The 13,690-nt window shown below is 43.7% G+C and overlaps 1 protein-coding gene across 1 annotated transcript in view; it reads right to left on the minus strand.

The window, feature by feature from the left end:
- The window catches only part of ANKFN1 (ankyrin repeat and fibronectin type III domain containing 1), a 289,687-nt gene that overhangs the window by 138,490 nt on the left and 137,507 nt on the right, over positions 1–13,690 (minus strand). Inside the window, exon 3 of the mRNA XM_032498452.1 lies at positions 4,906–5,040. Within this exon, the coding sequence (XP_032354343.1) occupies positions 4,906–5,040 (135 nt within the window). The remainder of the gene's footprint in view (positions 1–4,905; positions 5,041–13,690) is intronic.

Raw genomic sequence — 13,690 nt, forward strand, 5'->3', positions numbered from 1 at the left:
CCGTGCTCTTAGCAACTCTGCTATTGTTCTGCCTGGGGGAGCCTGGTCAGGCTGCCTGTCAAGTGTCTTCTGAGATCTTGATTCAAAGACAAGATCTCGTCCTCATTATGAGTTCTGGCAGCCCCAGAGTTCCTGTTTCATAGGAGCTTGGTTGTGGGGGCTTTCTTATTGTACCTGTACTGTGAAAAAAGATCTGAGCCAGTTTGGATGAGAAGCGGTTGTAAGACAAAGCATATTTAGAAACAGGAGCTCTAGCTGTTCTTGACAGCTCAGTGGACAGAAACGTTCAGTGAAGGGAACATTTCTGACTGGGACAGGATTGCCCTTCAGGCTGTGATGTGAACTGGGGACCTTCAGTCTTCAACCTGCCTGTCACTGGATAGAAAAGAAAGGGTGACCGCCCTCCGCCGGCTGTTAACATGACGGGTATGTCTTCGATTGCTGAAGTCTGGCCAGTTCTATTACACTGATGATATGTAAGAGGGTGGAAGCATTCTTTCCAGTTCTTGTGCGTTTTTTAAAAATGAGATATTCAGCTATTCAGTGATAAGTTTTGAAAAGTCAGCTGTGACTTCACAGCAAGAAGAAGACTGATTTTTGAAGTCTGAAAGCACGTTTATGAGGAAGAAGGAGAAAAGAATTAATGCTGGTCCTATAGTTCAATAATCCCTTATGGACGATCAGCTTTGTCACCTGCGTATCCTGTGATAGACCCTGGGGGCTCAAAGGGGAAAAAGACAGGGTCCTCAGAGGGTGACCAACTGTCTTGGTTTGCCTGGGACTGTGGAATTTTCAGGATGCAGGACTCACAGTGCTAAAATGGGAAAGTCCTGGGCCAACTGAAACAAGTTGATTACCCTACCTGTAGCCCAAGGAGCTCATAGGCTAAAAAGGAGGACAGTGATGCAAGGGTATGTAGCTTTGAAATAGGGTGCTATGTGAAATTACAGGATAACAACAATATATTTTACTTCCATAGCACCTTCTGTGAGCCAGGAGCGATTTCGAATAACGCCTTTATATGTAATCGGTTTGCCAAATCCCACAACAGCCCTATGAAGTAAGGACTATTATCACCCCCATTTTACATGGTAAGAAATTGAGGCACGACTAAACAACAGATCTGAGGTACAAACCCTAGCAATATGAGTTTAGATTTGATATCTCAACGTCTAGACACTGCTCTCAAATGCCTAAGGCAAAGAAGTAACACAAAGGGGTAAGTGGGTGACAGGAGGTGGTCTTGGGAGAAGGGGGTGGGGAAATGGGTGAGAGAAGGTGCTCCCGAGCAGGAATTTAGAACAGTGAATGAAGAATCTGTAAGTAGGAAGGAAGGGGAAGGGCGTTCCAGGTATAATAGCTCAGGGGAGGACATGGAGACGCGCAGTGCCACGGTGTTTGCCACGGTGTTGCTGGTAGGTCAGTGCCCGTAGGCATCCTAATGGTTCTCTTCTGGGCTCTGACACATTCAGGGGTACATTTCACCCGCCATGCCAGGGCCTTGGGAAAGAAACCTGGAGCGGTGGTAGGGCCAGTCCATCAAGGGCTTCCCATGTATGCCATGATAACGAGCACAGACTTCAACCTGCTCCCAGCAGGGAATCCCTTAAGGAAAAGCTGATTTTGCCTTTTTTAGAGAATTACTCTGGTGGCATCCAGAGGGTGGTTTGAAGGTGAGTGGGGTGTGGAGGGACCAGTGACAAGAGACAACCAAGGATGAAGGTCTTGAAAAAGTCTCTTGAGAGCTGGTGACTTCCACTACAGTATATGACAACGGGGATGGAGAGGGCCGGACAGATTAAAAAAATGAAGAAAGTAAAATGGATCAAGCTTGGTTAGTGATTGGATGGAGGGGCTGTGCTGAAGGAATCAGGAAATCGGAAGATGACTTCTACAAGCTTTGCTTGGCTGACTAGGTGCACAATGGTTCCACCAATAATTAAAACAACAACAACAACAACAAGAAATACAGGAGGAGGAGTGGATTTAAAGGGGAAAGACAGCGAATTCAGCTTTCCACAGTGTGACTCTCAAGGGCCTAGAGGAAATCCAGATGATACTGTCTCATCCAGGCATTCCACACAAAAAGGAGGCAGCTTGTCCCAAAGGCTACTTAGTTTTCTGATCAAGAGTGAAATAATAATTATGAGGGAAGTTCTTGGAGACAGGTATGAAATAAATGCAAAGCAGAAGAATTAATATAATATTAACGCAACACTTTTTGGGTTTCCCCTGAGGTAGAAAACTTTTTGGTACAATCGTTCATGATAAGGTATCAATGGCTTTAGCATTCCTCCTAAGAAATATCTATATTTTATAAAAGACAGCAATACCTAACTGAATCCCCGATGAAAGAATTTCAGGTACCTTAATCCTAGAGATGGGACAATTTTTTTTCTTTTTTCTTTTTTTCTCTTTTTTTTGGCAAATGAGCCTCTAGAATTCCTCAAATCATAGTACATTTGCAACTGCTAATTCCACGCATATGCGTATGGGGGTAATTTGAACAACTCAGAGTTGTCATAAATTCCATCATGGATTCCACTAATCCTTGAGTTAACTCCCCCCAAATATTTCCATGTTTGTTTGCTTCAAAACATTTAAGGCCTTCAGTATCTTGTCATCCTAAGAATAGAAAATCAATTACTGATCAATAATGAAAAAATATTTACATGACCTATTTATTTGAATTTGAAGTTTTTTTTTGTTTGTTTTTTGTTTTTTTTTTTTTTAATGCCAGTGAGGAGCTCTATTCTCCTCCTCTGATTCCCTAAGTGTAATCACGTTTCCTTCAGAGTGCCCTGTATCCCTTAGGCGGGGGAGGGGGCACACATCTCCTATTACCTCTCATCTGTGGGTTTCCGTTGCATGGCCTCTGGATAAGAGTGCCTGAACGATGATCTTTTAAAAAATTTTTTTGTAAGATTTCTCTTTTAGGGGGCTGGTAATTAATTAGGTTTATTTATTTTAATTTTTTTTTTTAATGGAGGTACTGGGAATTGAACCCAGGACTTTGTGCATGCTTAGCATGCACTCTCCCACTGAGCTGTACCCTCCCCTCATGAACAATGATCTTGATAACCTGTTGCATCCTTTAACAAGAAAGATTTAAGCAGTATCTCATGGATAATTAACTTATTTAGCACTTCTTCTTTGAAACATTCTGGAATGGAAGGGATGCAAGAATGGAGATCCAGGGAGAGTAACTGAATTTCTCAAAGATACGCTCTTTGTCTGGGAACCAACAAAAGGGACTTGCTTTCCTGACATCCCAAACCACTAAGCCATTCTGTCTCTTTCCTGTTAAAATGCCATCCTTTGTGAAACAGCCAAATCACATGGGAGAATGACCCTGTTCTTGTGATTGAGTGACCTGGGGATACTTTCTACTAGGCAAAACGTCACCCATCTCTCAGATTTCCTAACTTGGTTTTTATTTAGAGAAGCATGCTGCTCACTGTTCCAACATTATCCATCGTTGTCAGCATCCAAAGCCACAGCTTCATCTGAACAGCGAGTGATATACTGCAGAGAGAGTGCACCAGAGACATTAAACTCTGTATGATGTTTGTATGGACTCTGAGCCCACCGGAGATGGATCGATGCTGCCCTCAATTCTCGCAGTAGCCAGGCAAACAAAAGACTAGGAGGCATGGTGGTGGTGGTGGTGGTGGTGGTGGTGGTGATAGGAAACGCAATAGCTTTCTCCATTTACTATCTCCCTCTGCAGAAACTGGCTTACCTCTTACTTAGGAAATGAAGAAATTAAGTGAGTATGGGGATTTGGTGGGGCCTAGCACAGAAGCAAACTCAGCCTTGATTATCAGTGGTACTTCCAGCAGACTTGGCTGGGCCAACAACCAGCACGGGTAACAGGGCACTTAAAACATCCCACTTTCATGAATGAAGGGCTGCAAATGGCAAAATATCCTTTCTTACGGGTGAGTTGTATTCCATCACATATATGTGCTGCATCTTCTTTATCCATCCATCTATGGATGTGCACTCAGGGTGCTTCCACGTCTTGGCAATTATAAATAATGTTGCTGTTAATAGTAGGGTGCATGTATCTTTTTGAATTAATTCTTATTTTGTGGTGGGCTTTATTCCTTTGATAACTATGTAAGTTTAACAAGCTAAAGCTCTAAACATTCTTAGAAACAATGAACAGTACATATATGTAAAATTTAAAAATATGTGCAGTAAAAAAAAATCCCACTTTCAAACTTTGTGCATCCTACACACCATATATCTTCATGGACTCAAGAAAGGACTTAAGAGACATGGGTGCAAAAGTGGCAGTTGGTCAAGCAAGGGTTTGCATGAATGTGTACTGTGTCCCCTTGGCAGATATCCTCACCAACAGAGTCATGAGGTTATTTATGATCCTGCCTATCCAGGATGGATGGAATGCTGGCATTCTGCTCTGTATGTCCAGCCTGAAAACCAGATTAAAGACAACAGTGTGCCTGGATTTATATTCAGGATTATCAGCACGATGGGATCCATCTTTACCTGATCCCACAGGTATGTGATAGGCACTCAGGAATCTGAGTGGAAATGACCTTATACAACAACAAAAAAATAATGTCTTTTTCATATCAAGTGCTAATCAGTTATGCAAGTACTACATGCCCTGAAGCCTACTGCAAACAAAATGCCCACGTATCAGAAATGGGGCTCCTGTACCCCCACCCTTGCCTATACACATGGTCTGTATGTGCTGTTGCAGACTGCTGTGTATGGGCTCAGGTGCATTCTTTGTGGACCACCTGCAGCTAACTTTGGAAGACGCAGATTTTTTTCTATTATTTAAACTGCAGCAACACGTACACATTTAAAAAATAATCGGTAACTAAGGAAGCTCCATGTTCACACGAAGAAAGAACGATAAATTGGACTTACCAGCTTAGGTTGTTGGAGGCAGCAGAGGAACAAGTTGTTGGTAATTGTCCAGGGCTCTCATTCAATAAATCACATTGGCTTTGCTTTCTCCTGTGGCTCAGCCTCTGCGCAAAGCAAGCGAACCTCCTTCCTATTCTGTGTAAAGGATAAAATGCGAAGAGGATCACTACAGGCACGAGCCGAAGTCCGTGATCACTAAGCTACTCTTAATGCAAAATAAAAGAGCAAATGATGCACAGGGAGAGAAGGGAGGGAAGAAACAGCTTGGCTCGGAATCTAGGTGTATTCTCGGGACTGCAGCCCCGGGAAGGCTTGATTTCTCAGGCTCTTGTGCGTGTGGTAAAAGGATGCCATGACTTCTGTACGTCTTTAGCCTACGGTATCTGTGAGGTCCATTAGGAATGGCAGGCAGGGACAACAAGCTTCAAGGCAGACAAGACTGAATTGGACCCGACTGTTACTCAAGGATGAGCAAAGGGGCAGTGAGGCAGCCAGTTAGCTTGCACTACACGAAGTGCAGGGAAAGAAGTATTGTCTGGCGTCTGAGAGCCCAGCCAGCAAACTGTGACTGCAAATGACCTGCAGGTCTCCAGGGGCCAGACAGCCCCTTACTCCCAGAGCTGCCTGGGACCAGAAGCCCACAGGTGGCAGCCACATCCTCTCACCTCGGGGCACCCGTACCATCCTTTACAAGCTCCCTGCAGGAACAGGGGGCATCTTTAGAATGCTCCCAATCCAGTCAGGGCTGTTCAGCCAATGCTAGAGTATATTTTTGCCTCAGTAGGTTCTGAGAAAGTAGGGACTTAGGCCACTGAGAGGTTCGGGCTTAGGAAGAAGATCCCAGTGCTTCTCCCATGCCAGCCACATCTGGGTGCACCTGACTCCTTTCACAGCATTGCCCTTTACCTGACCAACAAGCCGCACAGAGTGGATTTCCTAGAAAGCCACTTACGTAGGTACATTTCATGTTTCTCTCTGAAATGAAATGGCAAATGACCCTCACTGGCTGCTTACTATGTTTAGGGAGACACTGCTGATAAAGAGCACGTATGAATACTGCACACGCACGCACCCACGTGCACACACACATGTGCACACATCCCTAGAATCATTGAGAATAATTCTAAAGCTCTATTCAGATTCTCTCTCTGCCAAATGAAAGCTTAGCTGCTGTGATGGCTTCAGAAATAATTCCAGACCCTTCTACTACGCACTGACTCTGGTTTGTTACTTAGACCTGGAGCTGAGTCAGCTTCCCAACTCTGAATGTGATTCGGTAGCAAATCAGGAGAGAGTCTCTTCGCTATGAACAAGAGGGTGGAGTTTGGCCTGGTAATTAATTAGAATCCTGGGAGTGGCATCTTGTGTTCCTGAAAATCGGACCCCTTTCTGGAGACAGCATCTCACCCTGGCAGTTCACTGGTCTCCAACAGGTGGCCGTTCTGGAGCTGGGATCGCGGTAAGGCTCAGTGACACATTAACCTGGGTGTCCAGAGGAGGATTTCAGCTAAGCTTTCCACGATTGTTTTACTTTTTCTTGTTCAAAAGCCAAAATCTCTCTCCGGAACATTTTTTCTCTCCTTCTCTCCTTGGACTTGTTCGTCCACGGAAGAACTGCTAGAAGTAATCTAATTTGGGAATACGCATGCCCTTGAGGTTGAGAAGGCTATTTTTTCATCAAGGATTAAGAAAGAGTCAGGCTACCCTTTCACAGCTTAAGCCCAAATGATTGCCAGGTAAAACTCTACCCTTATCTCTAGGAAGACTCTGACTTGAATGCAGATTTACTTAAATTCCATCTCCTGGGGTAAGTCAGGTGACCCTGAGTAATTCTACTAAGGTGAAGGGCTGCCTCACAGGGGTCATTAGTTCAATTGCTATGCAGACCTAAGGGGACAATGCCTCTAACAGTGGCATTGCTTTCCAGAGCCAACGCTCCAGTCTGAGTCATTTCATGAGTCTATTGCAGAGGAAATCCATTCATTCATCCATTCATTTATTAATCCACTCTTCAACAGGCGTTTATTAATACTTAGTAGGCTAGCTACACTGGGCCAGATACTTTAATGTTACCAAAAGCCTATCCCCTAGGTGTAAACTCCTTAACATACTTCACTGGAGTTCTCCATAATTTGGTTCCGCCTATCCCTGTAGCTTAATTTCTTGCCACCTTCCTACTTGCCTTCCATGAATGTCTTTCAGTTCCTAGGATGTGCCATCCTGTCTATTAACTCCAGCATTCTACATATGATTTTCCTCGGTTCAGTCCCTTTTGTGTCTGGCTGACTCATGTGTGGTCTTAAAGTCTTGACTCAAACATCATCTCTCAGGGATATTTTTCTGCCCCTGGGCTGTTAGAGTCCTGACTCTGTGGTCCTGTAGCACCTTGTCCTCTCCCATCATTATACCCATCACATTTTTAACATCAGTCATCCCATGTTACTCTGAGAGTTTAAGTGCAAAATCTTCTATTCACTGTTCTAGCTCCAGTGTCTAGCAGAGTTCCTGGCACACAGAAGGCAGTCAAAAAAAAAAAAAAAAAAAACAAAAAAACAAAAAAACAAAAAACAAAACCCAAAACAGAAACAAAAAACATTTAGTGAGTGCTTTGTGGAAGTGCTTCTCAAAGAAGAACAGGGGTCTGAGAATTGAAAGGAACCCTAAAATTCACTTAGCACATCTAATTAAAAACCTTTATGTTTTATTTTTGGAGGGGGGAGGTAACTAGGTTTTTGTTGTTTGTTTTTTAATGGAGGTACTGGGGATTGAACCCAGGACCTTGTGCATGCTAAGCACATGCTCTATCACTGAGCTATACCCTCCCCCTCCAGTACCTCTAATTTTTCTTGCCCAGTGGCCACCACTGAATGCTTATCTCCTCTGATTATTCCCTCTCGAGTAATCTCAGGCCATACTAATCACACACCTACTTTGTCCCAGGCCTCCCAGCACTTTGCCGGTACGTTCTCACTTTTTGTTCTCAGCTGTTTCCTGGAGTTTGTCTCATCTACAAACGGATATTCTCCGTAACACTGAACATAAATCAGCAATTATTTCATGCTGATTCATTCAACAAGAAACACCTGAAAAGGGAGGTCAATGACCAGAGTCTTGCTTTAGGAAGACTGACTGGTTTTGGGGGTAGGATGGGTTGGACCAGCCAGCTCTATTAGACAAGGCTCTAATAATAACCACAGCCCAGAGACGGCCTTAAAAGCAGCCTTGCCCTTTCTTTCCCCCCGCCCCTCCCCCATCACCCCACCCTCCATATCATCACATCGGTGATCTCATCCGGAACACTGAGAATGTTTGTTGCATACTCAGCACTTCCTCTCCACCCAAGTCCACCCCCACCATTAGCTCACTTAGGTTATTTGTGAATGTGTCTCACTGATTAAAGCTCCTATGAAGACAGGGATTGCATTTTAGTTATTTCTTATTTTCCTCCTCCAGTCCTTACACTGCCTGGCCTAGTGTGTTACAGATACTAAACACTCAAAAAATATCAAGAAAGAAAAGTGTTTATGATATGCAAAGCACTGGATGAAACACTCTGGTGTGGAGGGGTACAAAGATGAATGCGACATCTTTGAAAGATAAAAGAGATCTATTTAGTGGGGGAGATGCAATTTATTATAATAGAGGGCAGAGTTTTAAAGTGTCCTAAAAAAGTATAAGAAATGTGCTCAGGGAGCACAAAAGAGTGATTGCTTCCTTCTGGGATGCTTAGGGAAGATGCACAGAGAAGGCTGCATTTCAACTGGATCTGGAGGAATGACGGTTGAAAAGAAGAGAAGGGAATGGAGTCACTGCATAGAATTCCTGGAATATTTGGGGAATGACAAGCAGTTGGTTGTGCTGGTGTAAATGGTGATGAGAGGATCTAGTGGAATTTCGGTTCCAAAAGTAGGCGGGGGCTAGAATGGGGAGCGCTCAGACACCACGTGGAACAGTTTGGACTTTATCCTACTGGCAACAGAGATCTGAGCAGGAGAATGTCAGTGTAGCTGATTAAAGATCCCTTGGGTCTAGCCATCACGGCCCATGGGACACACTTTGGAGGCAGAACGTACAGGATTTATCAATGGTCCAGTTGAGAGTAGGGGAGGAAGTGAGCGCGAGAAAGAAGCTGAGTTTAACCTGCATGATGGTAGATGATGGTGACATCACTCAATCCCAGTACACAAACGTAGTGATAATTTAGGAATTCAGGTAAATGGTCTAAGCACCTTTTGAAGACAGAGGAAAGAGCGGGAAGCAGTCCTTGGAGCCAGGTGTATGCGCCTAGGCTACTATGAAGAAGCCATTTAGCAGCAGCTAAAGAAGTCAGTGCCAGCTGCGATGAACTACCTCTGGCAACAGCAGGGCCATTTGCAGCGGAACAGGTGTAGAGTTTCCCTCTAAAGGGGACTCCCGATTAAATGTGAGGGTCTGCAGTTTCCCATGTCGGGGTTGTTTAGCTCAGTGGAAAGAACCCTGATTTGGGATGGGGAGTTTCAACTCGAGACCGAGAGCTCTCCTCACCAGCTGTGTGACCTTGGGCAAGTTACCTTCTCCCCTGAGGTCTCAGCTTTCCCACTTGTAAAATGAGGGAGTTGGGTCAACTCAGTTCAAAGGTTCCTTTTAGTACCATCCTGTTCTCTGATCTGTGAAGTGCAACATTTCAAATTTCAGAACACTTGTGAAATGAGCCCGGTGCCCACCAACACCAGAAGCTCCTCACGTCCACACTCTCCTGCAAAATCATGCCCCTATTTTGAGAATGTTCCTATATCATAGCAAATGCATGTCTGCCCTGTGGTTAGTTCCATGTGGTTTGTCGGTAAGACATCAGTTTAAACTGATCACTTTTTCATGACCATTTTGTAACACTTTTTCACTTTTTCCTCAGCATTTTTTTTTTTTTTGAGGGAGTACCTTTTCATTGGAGTCTCAAAATTAAATTATGGGAAAAAAAAGTGGTAGTCCCTTACTGTGGTCAGCAAAGAGTTTTGTCCAGCCTACTTCCCTCTCTAATCTCCTGACCTTCCTTTAGGGTGTGGTGGCTCGGTAACGGCTCCGATTCTTTTTTCAAAAATAAAATGTGCTACTTATCGAAAGCTGTTAAAAAGGAGACAAAAAATAGGAAAAGAAAACTAACACCCCAGGGTGTATCTGAACATGCTTATTATGTGCAAAGTTGTTAGTAATGAATGTGAAGCTCTTCCGCCTCCTCCCTCTCAATTTCTAAGCCCCAAAGAAAAAAGAAAACGGGTGGGGGAGGGCATCAGCTATTCAATCCCAAGCAGACCTTTTCAAAAGGTGCAGACTGTTCATAGGCACAGTATTTCATTTTTGCTTTTTCTTTTTTTATTGAAGTATAGTCAGTTACAACGTGTCAATTTCTGCTGCACAGCATAATGTCCCATATGTCCCACAGATATATTCGCTTTTGGCACGGTATTTCTTGATTATTTTGTTTAAAGCACCCGTTGACCTTTCAGACTAAAAGTAAAGGTCCCCAAATATACCGAGAAACCTTCTTTTGGATTTTTTTTTTTCTCTAAGTCTTGGAAACTAGACTCATGACGTTCAAAAGGACTCTTCAAAAAAGAGAGGGTCCGTGTGATTTCTAGTGTGATTTGATGACAGGCTGTTTATCTGAACTAATCATGTGAGATTTTCCAGTGTTGCATTTTTGAGAAATGGGATTCTCTTAAAGGAGGTTACAAACACTTCGCTGAAAGCTTTCCAAGAACGGCTGGCTTCATACTGCCTCTCGGCAGCCTCTCGCTGGGCTGTAGCACCGATGTGATAATCAGGGTCCTGCTTCTGAAAAGTCCTCTTGTTCTGGCTGCAGCCCTCCTTTCAGTCATCATTAGAATTCTCAAGCTATGAATCCCCTATTGTCTGGGTGAGCCCGGGATCCCCACCATGCCGAGGAAGGAATGTGACCCTCCTAGGTCTGGCTCTAAGTCTCAACCTTATCCAGCAGGTCACAAAGCCCCATTTATACGCAGCTCCTAAGTTTTATCATAATTCTTTATCTGCTCAGCCCCATATATCCTCCAGGGCGGTCAGGAGACGTTTGGTAATGAAGCCCATTTATCCTCATTTTCTCAATTGGCACGCTTAAAGTTCGAATATTTATGTTCACACTGTCCTTATTCTGGATGTCAAGGATACTATACCAGACAAGTCGCACTGCTGAAGGATAACTGGACTGCGCAGAGGAGTCTGATGCTTCATGTGGGTTGTCGTATCACCAATCACTGCATCAGGAATAGTTACTTTTAATAACTCAGTGGAAAAAAAAATAATAAATGCTGCCATTTATCAAACACCTCCTGTGTGTTGGGGGCAGCAATATCGCTGAATTCTCACACAAAAGAGGATTATCCACTTTTTACTGACGAGGAAACTCAGGTTCAGAGAGATGAATTGACTGGTTTGTGTGCACTCAGGGGCTGAGCTGAGACTCAAACCCAGATCTTTGACTGCCAAACCCATGGCATTTGTCCCTTACCAGAAATACAGTTTGTGAGTTGTTTTAAATTAGTATAACATACTTATTTTTTTTTAAATCACAAATACACGAAGAATTATGAACTTAGGGCTGTTAAAATGTTTTGGCCAAGTAAGTCGTGAGATCTGCTCTGATAAACACTAATTAGCACCATCCCACGTCAGTGGGAATCTGTGGCATATACTTCACCTATCAATAGGTGGCAGCATTCACCTAAATCTTTCCAAGAGGAATTAGCACAGGCTACTTCTCCTTACAGCCATCCCCGAGGCCATCTACATTCTTTGAGGCACTGGATCTTATCATCAGGAATAGCATTTACAATACGTGGGTTGCCAAGTGCATCCTGATTGTGCCCCTGTGTCGTGAGACCTGGAGGGCAGTGAGGCTGTCGAGAGGTTTCGAGCCATCCCAGAGACACTGGGACCCCTCTCCGTTCACAACAGTCATTTGGGCTCTTTCTCTGGGGGAGGCTTTCATTTGCAACTCAAAGCCAAAACGACTTTTGTGTCTTCTCTTACTTTAAGAATTCTGTGCAGGCTTCTCAAATATTTTAAAAATAAGACTGTTAACTCATGCCCTAGAAATTGATAGCTCAATGCAGTCATACTTCAGAGAAAGAATTTGCTTAGATCAGGCCAATAAAGCAACTGGTAGACTACACGGTTTCAAAACCCTATGTACATGTCCACCTGCCCATCAGATCACATGAGTCTTCACCAGGGAGCATGAAAACTGGATTCAGGATTCATTCAGGTAAGTAAGGGTTCAGAATACAAGGTGATGTAGTCAAGCTCATGAGTCTAAATACTGACTGCTGGATTTTAGGCAGACTTTTCCTCCACTTCTTCCTATTCCTATGTATTCTCCTCCTCATCCGCCTTCTTTTTCTTTTGTAAAGGAAATCTTAATAGAAAAAATATCTGCAGTTAAAAGTAGGTCTCTGTTTTCCGCCTCATAGGATTTACTTTTATAAAGTCAAGAAGACAGGTGTGGTGGCAGAAAGAAGGACAGACTGCAAGATTCTTAGCCCCGTCTTCATGCTGACACCTCCACTGTCATTTGGGGTACTTGGAACTGATCGTCACCCGTGAAGATGATGAAGGGTCCTGACTCTCAGAATGAAGATGTCAACTCAAGTAAGACTCTCGGGATAACAGAGTCTCTCAAGAGAATTCAGACTGGTTAGTGGACGAAGGCAGGAGGGTTTGGAGACTGCATGTTAACTATGTTCCCCAAATGTGAGTGAGTGTCTTTCTCTTCTCTTGCTGTGGTATTCATAACTAATTTAGTGTTCTCAGCACAGTCTAATGGGCTCTACTTTTCCTAACTGAACTGAATTCTCCATGAGGGCAGGAATCAGGCCTCACTAACCTTTGAATTTGCCTCTCAGCTCACGGATTGGGACCCTGTGCCTGGTAGATGGTGTTCAATGCACATATGTTTAATTCAACTGAATTAAAGAGAACTCAGAGGAATGCATTTTATACTTTACCCTTAATTAAAAGAAAAATTGCTACTTGGGTATTGGCTACTACGTGTGGCTCACATTTCTTGTTTCTCACCTAGGTCTTGCATTTCAGGACAGCACTGGTAAGTGCCTGCCAAAGCCCACCCCATCCCTGGAACTATTAATTAACTAATTTTATACCTTTGGCAAAGTCACTGTGTTTTGTAGAATGCCCTGGCTTTATGAAGGTTAAATGCAGAGGCAGGCAAAAAAGCTGGTTACAAGGGACATTAAGTGACCACATCTAGTGTATCAATCCAATCACTAATGCTTCCTGCCTTTGTGGTTTGGAGATCCAATGTAGGCTAAAAAGTAGAATGCTACAGTGCTGTTTCCTGATGGTAGCTATCACCGTTGCCCATATTAGGACAAAGCTAAGCACAAGGGGAGACATTCATCTTCAAAAGCTTGCAAAATTACATTCAACCCATTAGGCATATCAGGAGATATTGCCATGCTCGGGAAATGAATTACCCAGCTGAATATCATAGGCATAATGAAGCTGTCAGCAGAGGCAGTGAGGCTGTGGATCGTCTGATTACATGTTGACTGTGCTGGCCATTCAGGGACACACCAGGAAGGAAATTGTTGTCATATTGTCTACCACATTCCCAGCCTCATCACAGCCATGGTGATAAACCTGATATCCCCAGAAGCACATGGGAAGACAACAGTCACAATAACAAACCAGAAAGAGCATCCTTCATTCCTAGCGTGGCTGGAGTCTCTCCCCTCCTGCAGCTCCAATCTGTCATCTTTAAAAAAAAAAA

Source organism: Camelus ferus, chromosome 16, assembly GCF_009834535.1.
Source record: "Camelus ferus isolate YT-003-E chromosome 16, BCGSAC_Cfer_1.0, whole genome shotgun sequence".
In the NCBI taxonomy this organism is placed as follows: domain Eukaryota; kingdom Metazoa; phylum Chordata; class Mammalia; order Artiodactyla; family Camelidae; genus Camelus; species Camelus ferus.